We start from the raw sequence: 14538 nt of genomic DNA on the forward strand, positions 1-14538 counted from the left end.
TTCAATAGATGTGGCAGTAATCAGGCCTGGGTGTAGGTGGTAAAACTGACGGAGGTTAATTCATTATTTAATTTGTGATTTAAAATACGGGAAGAAATTAAGCATCAGACTAACTAACCTGAGAAAAAGGCTAATGAGATTTAAGATCTTTATTAATATTTTGTTTTCCTTCTTATAGAGGCATACTTATTTGGTGCAAGTCCATTCAAGGACGGTATTAATATATAAACAAAAGTTTATATTAAGTTTATTTTGATCTCTTAAAGAATGCTAAAAACAAACAAACAAACCAACAACTAACAAACCCAAAAGATGTATTTTACGATTTTCACAATGTTAACGCTTTTTAATTTCTGTGGTGCCTTTGTTGTTTCAACATAAACTTACGGTCGGTGAGCGATGCTTGGCTTCCAGTCATGTCAAGGATTTAAAATTTGTACATTTGTGAGCTAAGACAAAGACGACATAATCAGTAAAAAAAAACACATGCAAACTAATATAAACAGAAGGCATCCGCATTAAATGTAGCCGTAATTTAAACGGAGATGAAAGCTCGTTTGGTAGATTTCCAATCTTTTAATGGGCTTGAACGCACCGCTTCCCATTGACCGGGCATCCCTTCCGGTAGATGAGGTCAACTTTTCCCTAGATCCGCCATTTCAGCCTTGGAGTTTCTTGTTGCACGATAGTTATGATTTTTTTTAGTTATTTTAAACAACAAAAAGTAGATCATTTGGATTTGTGGTGCAGAATTCGTTCCGCCGAAATAAACCCCTTGATATTACGCTTAGACGTTACGAAAATCGTGCCGTTGTGACGTTTTTCCAGCGGGAGTGTTAGTCAACCAAAGTTTTTGTATGAGTTGCGGATAGGGAGAGGCGAAGGGGAAAGGCCTCAAGCCTTGGAAGGGATTTCACAGCCATGGCCGGTAATTTTGATGCCGAAGACCGTGCAAGCTGGTATTGGGGGAGACTGAGCCGCCAGGAGGCGGTTTCTCTTTTACAGGGACAGAGACATGGTGTTTTCCTCGTGAGGGACTCGATAACCATCCCCGGAGACTACGTGCTCTCCGTGTCGGAGAACTCCAGAGTGTCCCATTATATCGTCAACAGTATCAGCAACAACAGACAATCTGGATCAGGTAACGTTGGTCTACTTCTCACTTTAACTGAACTTGACCCTCTTCGTGTTCCCTTGGCTCTAACATAAGGAGTACTTTCATTTTAAACCTGCTTTGCTAGGATTTAGCTCACTCGCTCTTCAAGCAGCGCCAGACTCCCTTTCGGAATTGTCTAATTGATCAAGATTGTAGTAGATCCACAAATATATCCTGGTTTTACCAAATAAATTTACAACCTTTTCGCGTTTTGGAGGCTTCTTTTTTAAGTCGGCGTATATGTAATAACAAAAATCACCACTCTGTTCAACAAAACGTTATACATGTGGTTTACACACCTCTCTACCGCCCACTCGATCCCCAAGCCACGCCAGACTCCCCTTAGGAATTGTCCAATTTTAAAAAAATCAGAGTAACTCCACAAGCACTCAAATCTTACCATTAGAGATTTACACATTTATTTATTTTAGTGTTTTTGAAGCTCAGTTTTAAAATCATTATTCATATAATAATGAAATCTTGGATGCAAAACAAAACTTTGTAGGTATGCTGTACACATCTCTTTCCGCAAACCAGCCAGACTACCTTTAGGAATTGTCCTATTTAACAGATTTGACTAAATCCAAAATGTTTTCCCCCTATTTACCCTATAAATCTACATCTTTCTGGGTTTTTAAAACTATTTTAAAAAGTCGGCATGTATGTAATAAATCTCCACTATCCGCCCACAAACTCCTCAGGCAACATTGAACTCCTTTCTGGAATTGTCTAATTAACATTACTTCCCTAAAGCCACTAACATATATGTACAGTAACATGCAGGTTTATAACTTTCCGTGATTATTAAAGCTGTCTTTTAAAACTGGTATATAGTTTTACTAAGTTCTGTGAGTCAGTGTTGCTTTTAACTGAAAAATGAAGGTGAGTAGTATTATTGAATCTAATCCCCATGTGTGGTTGATGGAGGTTTCTTTAAAGGATAGTAGAGCTGGGCGATAAACATAACGATATGTATCGCGATATAACTTTTACTCGATAGAGAAATTAAACTATCGCGATAGACTTCGCCGCTCTTGTCCTCTTTAAAAAAAAAAAAAAAAAAAAAAAAAAAGGTCAGCCAAGCCAATCCAAATTAAGTAGCGCAGAGCCGAACCAATCACAGCCGCAGCGTCACGTCGCGTGACTTGTTACGTACAGCACAAGTGCCAAGCCGCACGTGTGTTTGTTTGGGAAGCAGCCAGCGGGTAATGGAGCCAGCGCGTAATGGAGGAAATGAGTGTGCCGACTAGAAAAATCAACCGAGCGTGACCGAAGAGAAAACAGATGATGGTTCCAACGCCGGAGAGATTGTCGAACGGAAGAGCCATAGAAGTTCCGTAGTGTGAAGGTATTTCGGCTATTTCAAGTCTGACAAAAAACAGAGTAGCGTGCACTGTAAATTGTGCCGAAAGCAAGTCTGGAAATACAATAAACTGGTGCATGCGTCACACTGTGCGCCACGTTATTTCTACAATACTGTTACTGTTAATTCTACTCTCTGCAGTGTTTAAATGCTTACATATACACACAGTTACTGTCCCTCCACACATACGACTCGGTTCTGCTTCTATGCCCCAGCTTTGTTTACTTTTTCCCACCGAGGCTTCTAGACTTCTGATTGGCCAACATTTCTGCACGGTTAGGAATCTAGCGCCACCTGCTGCTTTGGCATGTTCATAGCAGCGTTTTCCTTCATTTCTGCCTTTATGTGTGGACGGGATTATTTTTTAAAACGAAAACGGAAAATCTCAGTTTTCAAAAATACCCGTGTACGCGTGGACGTAGCCTCAGTCTCTGACTGGAAGCGCTAATTCGTCATTCGGCTTTTGTCAGACTAAAGTAACTGTTAAAACTGTTTGAAAAGCTAAACTATACAACAAGGAGAGATTGAGAATTTCCTTTTAGTTCTCAGTTTATTTGATATTGACAAAAGTTAGTCAGTTTTGTCTGTTCTTCTGTAAAACAAACTAAGATTTATTTTTAGAATTAATATTTTGTTTCTAAGTGGAATTGACAATTTAGTCTGTTTTGTTTGTTCTATTTTGAAACTTAAACGCTTTAGCGGCTGCCTTTTGTGTAGTTTGTAATATTTGCCTTTATTTATCTGAAAAAGTCTCATGTTCCTTAAGTACATCTACCCTGTTGAACTTATTATGGGAAATAAATATTTAAATAAAAACAAGCTGCTGATTATTTCACATTTTACTTGTAAGCAACGGCACATTTAAATCTTACAAATATAGTTATTTGGCTTATATCGTGATATATCATTATCGCCTGAAATGAAAAAAACATATCGTGATATGAAAAAATCTCATATCGCCCAGCTCTAAAGGATAGTAAACAACCGCATTTTAGTCATTCAGCCGCTGTTTTTGTTAAGGGTAATATATTTTTTTGGCGGTGTTTTGTCCCTGTTTAGCAGCAGGACTACCCTTCAGCAGGTAAAGAGGTAAGGTGAGCTGGTGTGAGCAACTGTTATTACTGCTGTTGCTGCTGCTGCTGCTGCAGAGGTTGAATGAACTGGGGAAGTTCCGCTGTCACAACGGGGGGGATGACTGGTCAGATTGGTGCTTCAGGAATGTCTGTGATCAGGCCCTATTGCGCACACACACACCCGTACTTGCAGGTTTTGCCGTTGTGCTTGAGGCTCTTAATGGCTGTTGCACAATCCTCGTCCTTTCTGAACTTCCCTGTGTCTTGTTTCCCAGTAGTAAATCAGGGGATGGCCTCATAGATGGTAAAAGAGACTGTACGCAAAATGATTCTCCTCATAGTTGTCACATTTATTTTGAAATGACAAACAAGTGCTTAATTCAGCTGTGGTGCTGTTTGAGTCAGGACAGTTGAACTCAAAGTGACACAGTGTCATAATTTAGTCATTCCTGAATCCACGCCCTGCAGAAACTTGCTCTGCTGCTCTTCTCTTCTGTCGTTTATCTGGCTGTACCAAGCCCTCGTGGAAGTTAGTAAATCAGTGAGAAGTAGGCTAGATACTGTTTGCCTTTATTGATGCATTATCAATTTTATTATCCCTCAAAAATCAATCTGCTCAGGTCTAATGTGTCAGTTAGTTACATGACAAATTTTCCCACAGGCACCAACAGCACAAACACAGTGGGCAGCTCCACTTCAGTGGGTGTTTCTCTAACACCACCAAGTTTGTACTTGTGTGCTTGCTCAGTACACTATTTGGCAAATGTTCTTGAGAATTCAGACTACTGAGGATGGGAGGGAAGACAGTCATTCTGCAGTTACGATCACAATACAGTATCATCTGTTACGTTCCCCTGGGGGGGGGTCTAGGCGGTGAGGGGGAAGTAACAAAAGTGACCGGGTCAGAAAAAGGAGTCAAGGAGGCGAAACAGTTTAAATAAAACAGTTTTATTGAAGTAAGTCAACTAAAAGAGACGGACAAGCCGTTATCACCATAAAACACCAACAAAACACAAACAAAACTCAGGCGTTGGTCAAATAAAGCAAAAAGTCAAAAGGAAAGCGCAGCTCACTAGCTGGAAACCACACTACACAGCTCACTAGCTGGACAACACACTACACAGCTCACTAGCTGGACAACACACTACACAGCTCACTAGCTGGACAACACACTACACAGCTCACTAGCTGGACAACACACTACACAGCTCACTAGCTGGACAACACACTACACAGCTCACTAGCTGGACAACACACTACACAGCTCACTAGCTGGAAACTACCGCAAACACTCAGCTCACTAGCTGTACCCACACAAAATGGCACTCTGGCCCAGAGCTCACCCTGCTCTGGGCTTAAATACCCTTAATTGCTGATGGGAGTCAGCTGTACAGGAGGGAAAGGTGGCACCTCAGGCAGGAGGTAGTGGGACACGCCCACACAGGCACCCTCAGGAGAGAGAGAGGCCCTGCTAGGGCCGTAACACATCACTGTTAATGTTGCATGTCGATCTAAAGGAACCTACCTGCCTTTGGTCTTATTCATATCTGTTATTAGTTGTCTTCTAATATCAAGAGATTTATATAACTGCTTATTAAGTTATATTAGGTAACATTGATCACATGACTTTTTGCACACTTTCATTTTCTCTTTCACTAAAATGGTTATGTGTGCACAGCTTAACGTGTTTATTAAAGAAAAAACAAACAGGCTAGGTGGCAAAATTATTATTATTTTATTATGAAATAGGGGTTTGTCCTAATTTTTTTTTATTTTTCAGCAAGCTAATAAAGTCTCATTTCTTCCACCAGGATTGGCTCCTTCTCGGTTTCGGATTGGGGATCAGGAGTTTGATGGGCTGCCGGCTCTGCTGGAGTTCTACAAGATCCACTACCTGGACACCACAACGCTCATAGAGCCTGTGAACAGAGGCAGGCAGTCAGGCCTCATCAGCCCCCCCGCTGTCGGACCTCCCCAGCAGACCGAGGAAGGCGAGTATGTCCGGGCACTGTTTGACTTCCCTGGCAACGACTATGAGGACCTCCCCTTCCGCAGGGGGGACATCTTGCGCGTGCTGGAGAAACCAGAGGAGCAGTGGTGGCACGCCAAGAACCAGGAGGGCCGAGTCGGGATGATCCCTGTGCCTTATGTGGAAAGGTTCCGACCCTCTTCGCCCACTGCAGCCAGTCTTAGTCCGGTACCCGCAGGGACCGGACAAGGCGGCCATGTTGGCGGGGTAATGGGCAGCACAGATGGAACAGGTTCTCCTCAGGCCACCGCTCTGGGGGAACCGGGCCCGTATGCTCAGCCTGTGGTCAACACTCAGCTCCCAAACCTACAGAACGGGCCGGTCTATGCCCGGGCAATTCAGAAGCGGGTGCCCAACGCTTACGACAAGACGGCGCTGGCTCTGGAGGTACTAATCTTATCACCAGTTACTTTCCTCTTGTTTATTGTGAATCACTCTTCCCCCCTTTATTTTCCACTTTCAAAAGGGTCCGAGCCGAGGCGGCGTAGATTGTCCCGATTGTTATAATGGCTTACTCATGCATGTGAGCACGCACACTGTGTCTTTATAAATGCAGGCTGACAGCGAGCATGAGGACATTCAGAGTGGAGACATAGATCCTTTACAGTGGCCTCTCTTCATGCACACACTGCAGCCCAATGGGTTAATGTGAAAGTTGCATTGAACATTCATTACCACTGAGGTCCAGTGGAGCACAACGCTTTTAAGTTGCTTTGTGGTGATGTACTGAATAGTACATTCTACAGTAATCTGGACTCAGTGTCTCCACATTGCACACGTTTGCCGTTTGGCCAACTAAACTTTTAGCTTTTCCATTTATTATTTTTTCAGCTCTGATATCAGGGTTGGGTGATTTGCTCCATAGTCCAGTCATCCTGTTACCTGTGTTGGATTGCTAATTGTCAACAGCATCCGTGCTAGGCGGCAGAGGTTATCCACCCTCCATAATGCGCAGTGTTTGGCCCAAACATGCTTATCTACCTTCCTCGTATAGGTGTACTGTATGGCCAGTTTGGGTTGTTTTCTTATGTGTAGATCTCACCTGTCTCTCACACACAGCTCAGTTTTTCACTGACAAGTATACCTGGTGGGGAAGAGTCAAGGAGAAGATATGAGAGCATCTCCAGCTTAAACGAGTCCAACAGTCAGAAATATCCTGCTGTTTTCTCTCCTTTGACTATGATGGATGGTGTTTCTGCAGGTGTGAACCTGTGTGTGCACGCCCAGACACGTCTGTGTTGGAAATGGTCGTTGTATATGGAGATGCAATGTGAAACTGTAGTGAAGCACATCGCCGTGCATGTTGACCATAATCGGCGTTGTCCATCGATGGAACTATAGTTGATGTGCTCCATTGAGCTGTAGCAGTGGGTTACAATCTGATTACATTAGTCTGTGATTCGGAATATGAACAGTTTAATGAAATTGCAGCTAGTTAAACAGCAATACTGCAACCGCCGGACAGTAAAAGTATTTCCAGGATTTCTTTTTATATGCAGGAGAAAAGATGTGAAGCTTCTGAGGAGTGATTCTGATTTATAGCACGAAGCTGCAAGAATGTGACAGTAAGGCTACGTTCACACTGCAGGCGAAAGCGCATCAAATCCGATTTTTTTTGACCCTATGCAACCCATATCCGATCATGGTATGACAGTGTGAACAGCACAAATCCGATATTTTCACATTCGATCTGGGTCACTTTCGTATGTGGTGCTGAATCCGATACATATCCGATGTTTTAGAAAGCGACTGCTGTTTGAACGGTCAAGTCGCATTAAATCCGTCTTTTACGTCACTGACACAAGACAGACGCCAATTATCCAGAAGACCGAGAAGACATCGCGAACGCTTCCTGGCCATCAAGTGTAGATGTTAGTGAAACTGTTGGGAAGACAACGTGAACATTTTATTTGTACTGTATAATCTGCAGATTCTGACAGAAATCTGCAGCTATCCTTTGAAGCACCGCTCCTCTAAAACAGCAATAAGGATCATTATTAGGTTATCTACATTATTATGTAAATGACAAAATAACTTAAAGCAAAAATTGGGAAACGTAAAGTCCAAAGTCTTTATATTAAGGGCCATCAGTCAAACAGTACTGTTTGGTCTGGGTCTAAACAGAGCGCGCTGTGTGTGACGTCTTCTTTTGCGCATGCGGGCTGCTTTTAACGTTCACACTAGAGCGCGTTTGCTGTCGCATTTTTTTTTTGTAGTGTGAACAAGCAGACAAAAAAATCGGATTTGATCAAAAAATCGGAATTGAGCATCAAGACCTGCAGTGTGAACGTAGCCTTAAGTGCAAACTGCTCTGGCCAGAAACAACAACCCACCACAGCGAGCATGATGGCAGGTCTGCAAAGCCAAATGCTGTGACGACCTGATAACGTCCTTTAATCTAAGGCAGGGCCGGTAACTGGATTTTAATTTCATTACGATTGTTTCCAGCAATTATGGAACTAAAAAACAAACAAACAAACAGGGATTTAAAAATATGAATCTTTTTGCATTTATTTTCCTTACAATGCTTCTGATTTCTTGTTTGCGTGTGGTATTAACGCCTTTTGGCTTTGCAGCGCTGCGTTTTCAGTCGTTTGTAAATGCTGAGTGCGAGCCAAGACCATACAGACCTACTATATATAGGAGGTAACACTCACAGGTTTTCTGTAAGTAAAATCTGAGGAAGGTTTATTAAGAGCCGCCTCTGTTTCCAGATCACTGAGGATCTCTCCCTCTGTCTGTGTTTGGCGGCTTGTGGCCGTTGGTAGTTTGCTTTGATTTGCTGTGCAAGCTCATTCCCACCCAGGCCTCTGTTCTCTGGCGGTTTCCCTTGAGACTCTGGCTTTATGGTGAAAAACACTCATTAGTCTGGACCCAAAACTCCTCAGTGGGTGACTTTGTGTCCCTCACCACCCAAACGAAAGATCTTCTGCGTGTCCTCATTACTCTGACAGCAGTATGAAAGGTTTAGTGTTACACTGTAAACTGGGAAGTTCACAGGATGGAATAAGCAGTGTAAGAATTTACTTTCTACAAGGAGTAAATAAGTAATTTGTGAGTGTTTAAAAGGTAAAAACTTACATGTTTGGTAACAGCCCCAACACTGGCTGGAACTGATTTAACAGGAAAAAATAATTAACAGTAATGATGCGTAGTTCCAAAAGAAAGAAAAAAGACAGCTAAAGTAAATTTAATCTGCTTGGCGCATCCAGTCTTTGGATGAACTGCTGTCAGCAGAGCCCCCTGCTTAAAATCCACTGTTTATTTGACTCTCATCGGTAAGGACAGAAGCCACTGCAGTGTTTGAATTATCACAAGTGGAAGATGGTGTGAGGTAAAGCAGACGAGATGGCATTGCACTGTTTTATAAATGTCTGCTGTTATTAAAGTGGTTGGCAGAAATTTTGCAGCCAGTATCCAAATATAGACTATTTGTGCATTTAATAAAGACTGAGGCTGGATTATTGGGGTGATACTAATTTCTAAGGAGTAAAAAGAAAACCTTTTATTAATGTATTAGCTGATATTGAATTAACTTTCATAGTATTTTGAAGGCCAATATACCCAAATCTATATCTAATTTATGAAAAATGTGAATTGCATCTGGTGTCCATTTCCAGCTTCTGTGTCCACTAAAATGACCTTCATGGGATAAATATGTCACTCACACTAGGAAGGAAAAATTCAGCCAAACACGAACACAGCATCTCGTTGAGTAAATGAAGCGGATCAAACCGGCCGGATCTGATTATCAGATGAAAGCTGACGAATGTGGAAGTCCTGTAATTTGGCCTGTATGGTTTCTCTGCTCTACAGCTGTAAAATGAAGATGGGTCAATCAATGTCACATCAATGCATTTCTTTCTGCGGGCTTTGATAGAAATCAGACGCTGAGCTTGTATTGATAACTTTGACTTGCATGTGTCAGAGTTTATTTAGAGCGTGAAGAGGACGTGTAAGGATTGCAGAATATGCCTGACTTTTCTTTTTATTATTTAACAGGTGGGGGACACCGTAAAAGTGACCAAGATCAACGTGAACGGCCAATGGGAGGGTGAATGCAAAGGCAAACGAGGCCACTTTCCTTTCACCCACGTTCGGTTGTTGGAACAGTACTATCCAGACGACGAGAGCTGAGAAGCGCAGGCTCCCGTCACCTCCAGCACATCCCCTCGCTTTCAGTTTCGTCATGCTGGAATAGAAGAAGATTTCTGCAAGCACACACTATATGAAACTCTGAGCTAAACTGGTCAGTGTTTCCTGCCCACCCCAACATGTGATGTGTTGGCTGATCTTGTCTAATGTCTTTTTGATGAACCCCAGTCATATTAAGAATTCACCCTGTGGTCGGACTGATATCGGTTTGCCTGCATTGTGAAACATCACTGCAGACACACTGAAGTACATGGCAGCATGTATTGGTTCACCCAGGATGACACTGGAAGGTCCGTTAACGGTTTGACGAGAAAGGCCTTTATTTAACCCTTTTGAGGCAACCAAGAAACAAACAAGTCAAGAACTTGCTAAACTTTTTTGTATAATCATAGTTTAAAAGATATAAGAACAATAGGATTTTGCTTTAGCGTGCTTACACACCTAAAGTTTTCACTCAGGTTGGGGGAAACATGGGGTTTTTATCTTAACCAAAATCTGCAGTCGTACTCAGGTGCAGGTTTTCCAATTTAAAGTAACTAATATTTAATTTTAATACAAATCCAAAAGTTAAACCACTGTTTAAATACATGTGATCAGATAAACTGTCACAGTAATGTCCTGATCAATCTTTGTATCCAATCTCTATAATTATGCAAGAATGGAGTAGCCAAAGTAGTTGGTATGAGTGAGTTTGTTGTGCTTATGCAACAGTTTTTCCTTAAAACGTAAACTTTTTAATCGTTTTTAATCTTATTTTCACCCGTTGGGCACAGTTTATATAATATCAGGCCCAGCCAATAACCTTAACACATTTCTTTATTAGACTAGCTAATGATGACGTCTGCCTGTAACCACAGCTGTTACTGTCCAGTCTTTTTAACACAGAGCCCCCAAAGTCCACTAATGTGAGGTTTGTCTTTTTGAGCAAGGACGTATCTTCACTCTGGTGGACTTCAGCTCTGTGTACTTGTAGTAAATTTGTGTAAACTGGAAATGTCAGAGCCAAAATACAGGTATCAAAGGCCCCCCCCCCCCGCTCAGAGGGCGTTGATGCTACACAAGTGTACTGATTCTGAGCATGTTGATCAAACACAGCTAAACCTGTTAATACCTCCTATTTAACAGAGGTATTGAATAGAAAACGTATTAAAGACGGCACAGGTGACCGATATCAGTCAAACCCCGGTTTACATGCTTCCATCCCAGTATTGAAATCATCACATCACACAGCAGAGTCATCCTCCTCCTCTCCGTTGTATCCGTGCATCTCCAGCCACTACCTTTCACTGACACCTGCAGGAGGGAAATGGAGATAAAACGGGAGATAAAACACTGCGGCTCTCACAGATGTGTGTGTCTGTGAGAGATTTTTTTGTTTGCTTGTGCTAGACTGTGAACCTCAGAGTGAAACCAACAAAGACTTTACCTGATGACTGTCCTGTGGAGACAGCGTCACCACTTTACCACACCCTACACTACAAACCAAGTCCTCTTTTTTTGTTGTTGATGTACAAAAAGTGGAAAATAATATTATAGAATTAACTCTATATACATGCACACCTTACATGCTAAATACTGTAAACGTTTCCCCTCTTTATGCTGATTTTCTCTTACTTTGTATGGCCAGAGAGTGTACACCTTTTTTATTTTTCTCTTTTAAGACGCAGAAATGCGAAAGAACAAAACGAGCACCCTGTCACAGAGGAAGGAACAATCCCGTGAGGCTGCTTTATTAAAGGATGCAAGGAGAAAGGTTGAGGGATTTTATTTTTGTCATCCTGGTGGGCTGATACGACAGTCATTCGGAGACGCTTTTAAGATAAAATCCACCACCTAAAAAAAGTATTACTGCTAAAACGGACATGTTTTTTCATGTTGTTTCTCGTGCCATAAGGGTGCCATGGATGGCATTTGCTGTAACTTTGTTTGTCATCTTGAGCACACAAAGCTTTTATAAACATTCACAGTCCTGCTGGCACCGTGGCATTATAAATAGAAAGCTGAAACTCATCTGTTACTAAGGACATGTTTGTTCTCAGAAACGAGGAGAGGAATCAGCAACTTGGGATTTTTTTTTTTTTTTTTTTTTTTTTGTAAATTTTGTCGTTAGTACAGACTTGACAATGGTTGTGAAATGTGGTGAGTGGCATTGAAACTGATAAAACACTGTGTGTGTGTGTGTGTGAGTGTGTGAGGGAGGGAGGGGGGGAAGAGTCTTAAATTGGGGGTGTGATTGGTTGCACCCTGTATTTTTACCAGGTCAGAAACTCATTTATCATCTTTGTCAGGATGCATTCAAAGATTGAGTTGCTGGCAGTGCTTACTGAAACAGGAACCCCTGCTGCACATAGATTTTTTTGTTTTGTTTTGTTTTTCTTGGTCACGAGGGAGGGTCCGCATCCTCCGCGGACCTGCCTTATATTTGTTCTTGGAAAAGATGAGAAGTTAAATTGGGAAGTGACTGGCTTGAAGTTGAAGTCTCGAGGACACACCCAGAATTGCATGTTATTTTTCTGGTTCTCCAAAATTAAGAAGTTCAGACCTGCCCTGGAGCTAAAGCGATAAATGATGCCTACGTGTCCCTCCTATGGTTATTAGGGGACGGAGGATGAGAAGATGTTCACCTCACACCTCGCAGTACAGATCTGGGGTTCTCAAACTCTGTGGGAGGGGAAAAGTTAACACCCCACAGTTTGAATTTGTCAGTAATGTGGAAGAGTGGTCCAAAAAAGAATTTTTATCTCAATGGAGATGGTCCAGTGCAACTAACAGATTCCCTAAAATACACACAGAACTATTTTTCATCTTGTTGCCCACACCTGTGCAGTTTGAGAACCACTTATGTCGACCCCAGTGTTAGCGACACCTGCCTTCTCTCAGATATTATGGAACTAAACTCGCCACGTCGCTCTCAGAGCATCCAAAAACAGACACGTGCAGATGTTCCAGTGTCAGGGTAGTGTGCTCGATGTGGAAACGGTAACTGTTACACTTTCACCTGTGAATAAACCTCTTCCTACATAAATGCATTCCCCCAGGAGGTAACTGCCCCCTACCGTCCAAATGTGTGCAGTAAGGGGGGGGCAAAAGAAATGCTTAAAAAAATAAAGAAACGCTGACCTTAAATTTGGGGAAATGAGGGGACAGATCAGTTGAGTAATTGGAGGTAAACATTTGTCTGCTTTTTTTCCCCCGCTTTTCCCTTTCACTCTTTTTTTTGTGTGTAACTGTATGACAGCAGTATCTGTAAGCTAGTTACTTGCATACCTATCTTAAAGGTTGTAACTTGTCAGATTTTTAATATTTTTTTTTGTTAGTTTAGTAGCTAGTAGCCAGAAAGGGTTTGTTTATTTCACTTTAGTTTTGAAAGTATTTAGTTAGTTTGGTTTTTATTGGTTTCACGGGTAGTTTTAGTCATTAGTCTTTAACTGGCTGTCTTAATCTTTAATTTATTATTATACAGGGGTGTGGTTAATGTTGAGAAATATGACCAAATAGAGCAAAAATGAAATCTTCTCTATGTTAGTTATTGTTTGCTTTATTTTTTCTTATTGTATTTCACACACTTTTTTTTTTTTTTTTTTTTTTTAAATAAGAAACCAAAAAAGAAAAAAAACTTTCACCACCTCCTTCTGCACAGGCTTGTGTGGTTGGGCAGAAAGGAAAAAGTAGTGCCCTACATGAAGCTTCTCACAACAATTTGTTGGGGATTTATTTGTTTTATTTTATTTTCTCTGTGTGTGTGGTTAACAAATGATTATGATTCTTGGAAGGAGATGTCGCTATGTGCTTTTCATATGAATTTCTGTGCGCTTGGAGCTTCACAGGGCGAGTCCAGTTTAGTTTCTATTCAAGAGAAGGCAGACGTCTCCAAAACATGATGCAAGAAGGTGAATCAGAACTTTAAAAATACCGGTAATAAATCTATAATAATGATGCCATCACAGGCACGTTTAGTGATAAAACCTACGGGGGTCCTTAAAGTGCTTTAAATGATCGCAGCTGTGTGTTGGTGGGGAGGTTGGACACAATTTTCAAACACATTTAAGAGCGCAGAAGCTGTGTTGAGTTTACGTTGTGTGTAATTTTCCTTCATATTTCTTTTGTTGAGATTCAGATTTATGGAAAATATTTTTGTACACCATTAATGTCATGTTTTATAACCGTATACAGTATGTACAGCCCCGTTTGTGCTGCATTAATAAATCCATGCAATATTTCCACGTCCCAAAGGAGACATTTTTGAGTGCTTTGTGTGGAACGTGACACAAATGAAACCTGCTGCTGCTGTCTTGGTGATTGTGGGGTGAAATGGAAAGCTTCTTTTAAAAACAAATATAAAATCTGGTGTGAAATGGTGATTTTTATTTTTCAAACGGTCGTTTGTGATTCCTTTTCTGGTTTACTGCTGATTTTTGGGATGTTCACCTCACTGTTACTCAGTTCTGCCACATTAGTTAAAGACCGATCACCTACAAACATGCACCTTATCTAGTGGTGATTTCAGAACAAGCAAAAATTGTATTTCTTTTCAGGAGATTGTACAATGAGTCAAAATCTTTTATTTTGAAGTCAAAATTAGCTTTTTATCTTCTGTAGTGTGTAATCTATCAATGTATCCTAGTCAATAAATATACACCTAATTGTCAGGGTGCACTTTATCGGTGTGTGAAATTATTCCCTTTATCTACATTCAGGGTTTATAAATGCTAAGTTTACTGTATGCACATTCTACAGAAAAGGTTTGGCTTTAGCTTTAGTT

At 41.2% G+C, this 14538-nt stretch overlaps 1 protein-coding gene across 1 annotated transcript; it reads left to right on the forward strand.

Annotated features, from left to right (window-relative positions):
* Positions 1-659: 659 nt before the first annotated feature.
* Positions 660-11966, forward strand: LOC146624686 (adapter molecule crk-like). Its single transcript, XM_085364691.1, has 3 exons — positions 660-1141; positions 5404-6008; positions 9624-11966. The coding sequence occupies exons 1-3, from the start codon at positions 922-924 to the stop codon at positions 9756-9758; spliced, it is 960 nt and encodes a 319-aa protein (XP_085220817.1). The 5' UTR covers positions 660-921; the 3' UTR covers positions 9759-11966.
* Positions 11967-14538: the final 2572 nt, after the last annotated feature.

This window comes from Diplotaxodon limnothrissa, linkage group LG10 (assembly GCF_057381915.1).
Source record: "Diplotaxodon limnothrissa isolate DT_005_m linkage group LG10, D_limnothrissa_male_GT1.1, whole genome shotgun sequence".
Classification (NCBI taxonomy): Eukaryota; Metazoa; Chordata; class Actinopteri; order Cichliformes; family Cichlidae; genus Diplotaxodon; species Diplotaxodon limnothrissa.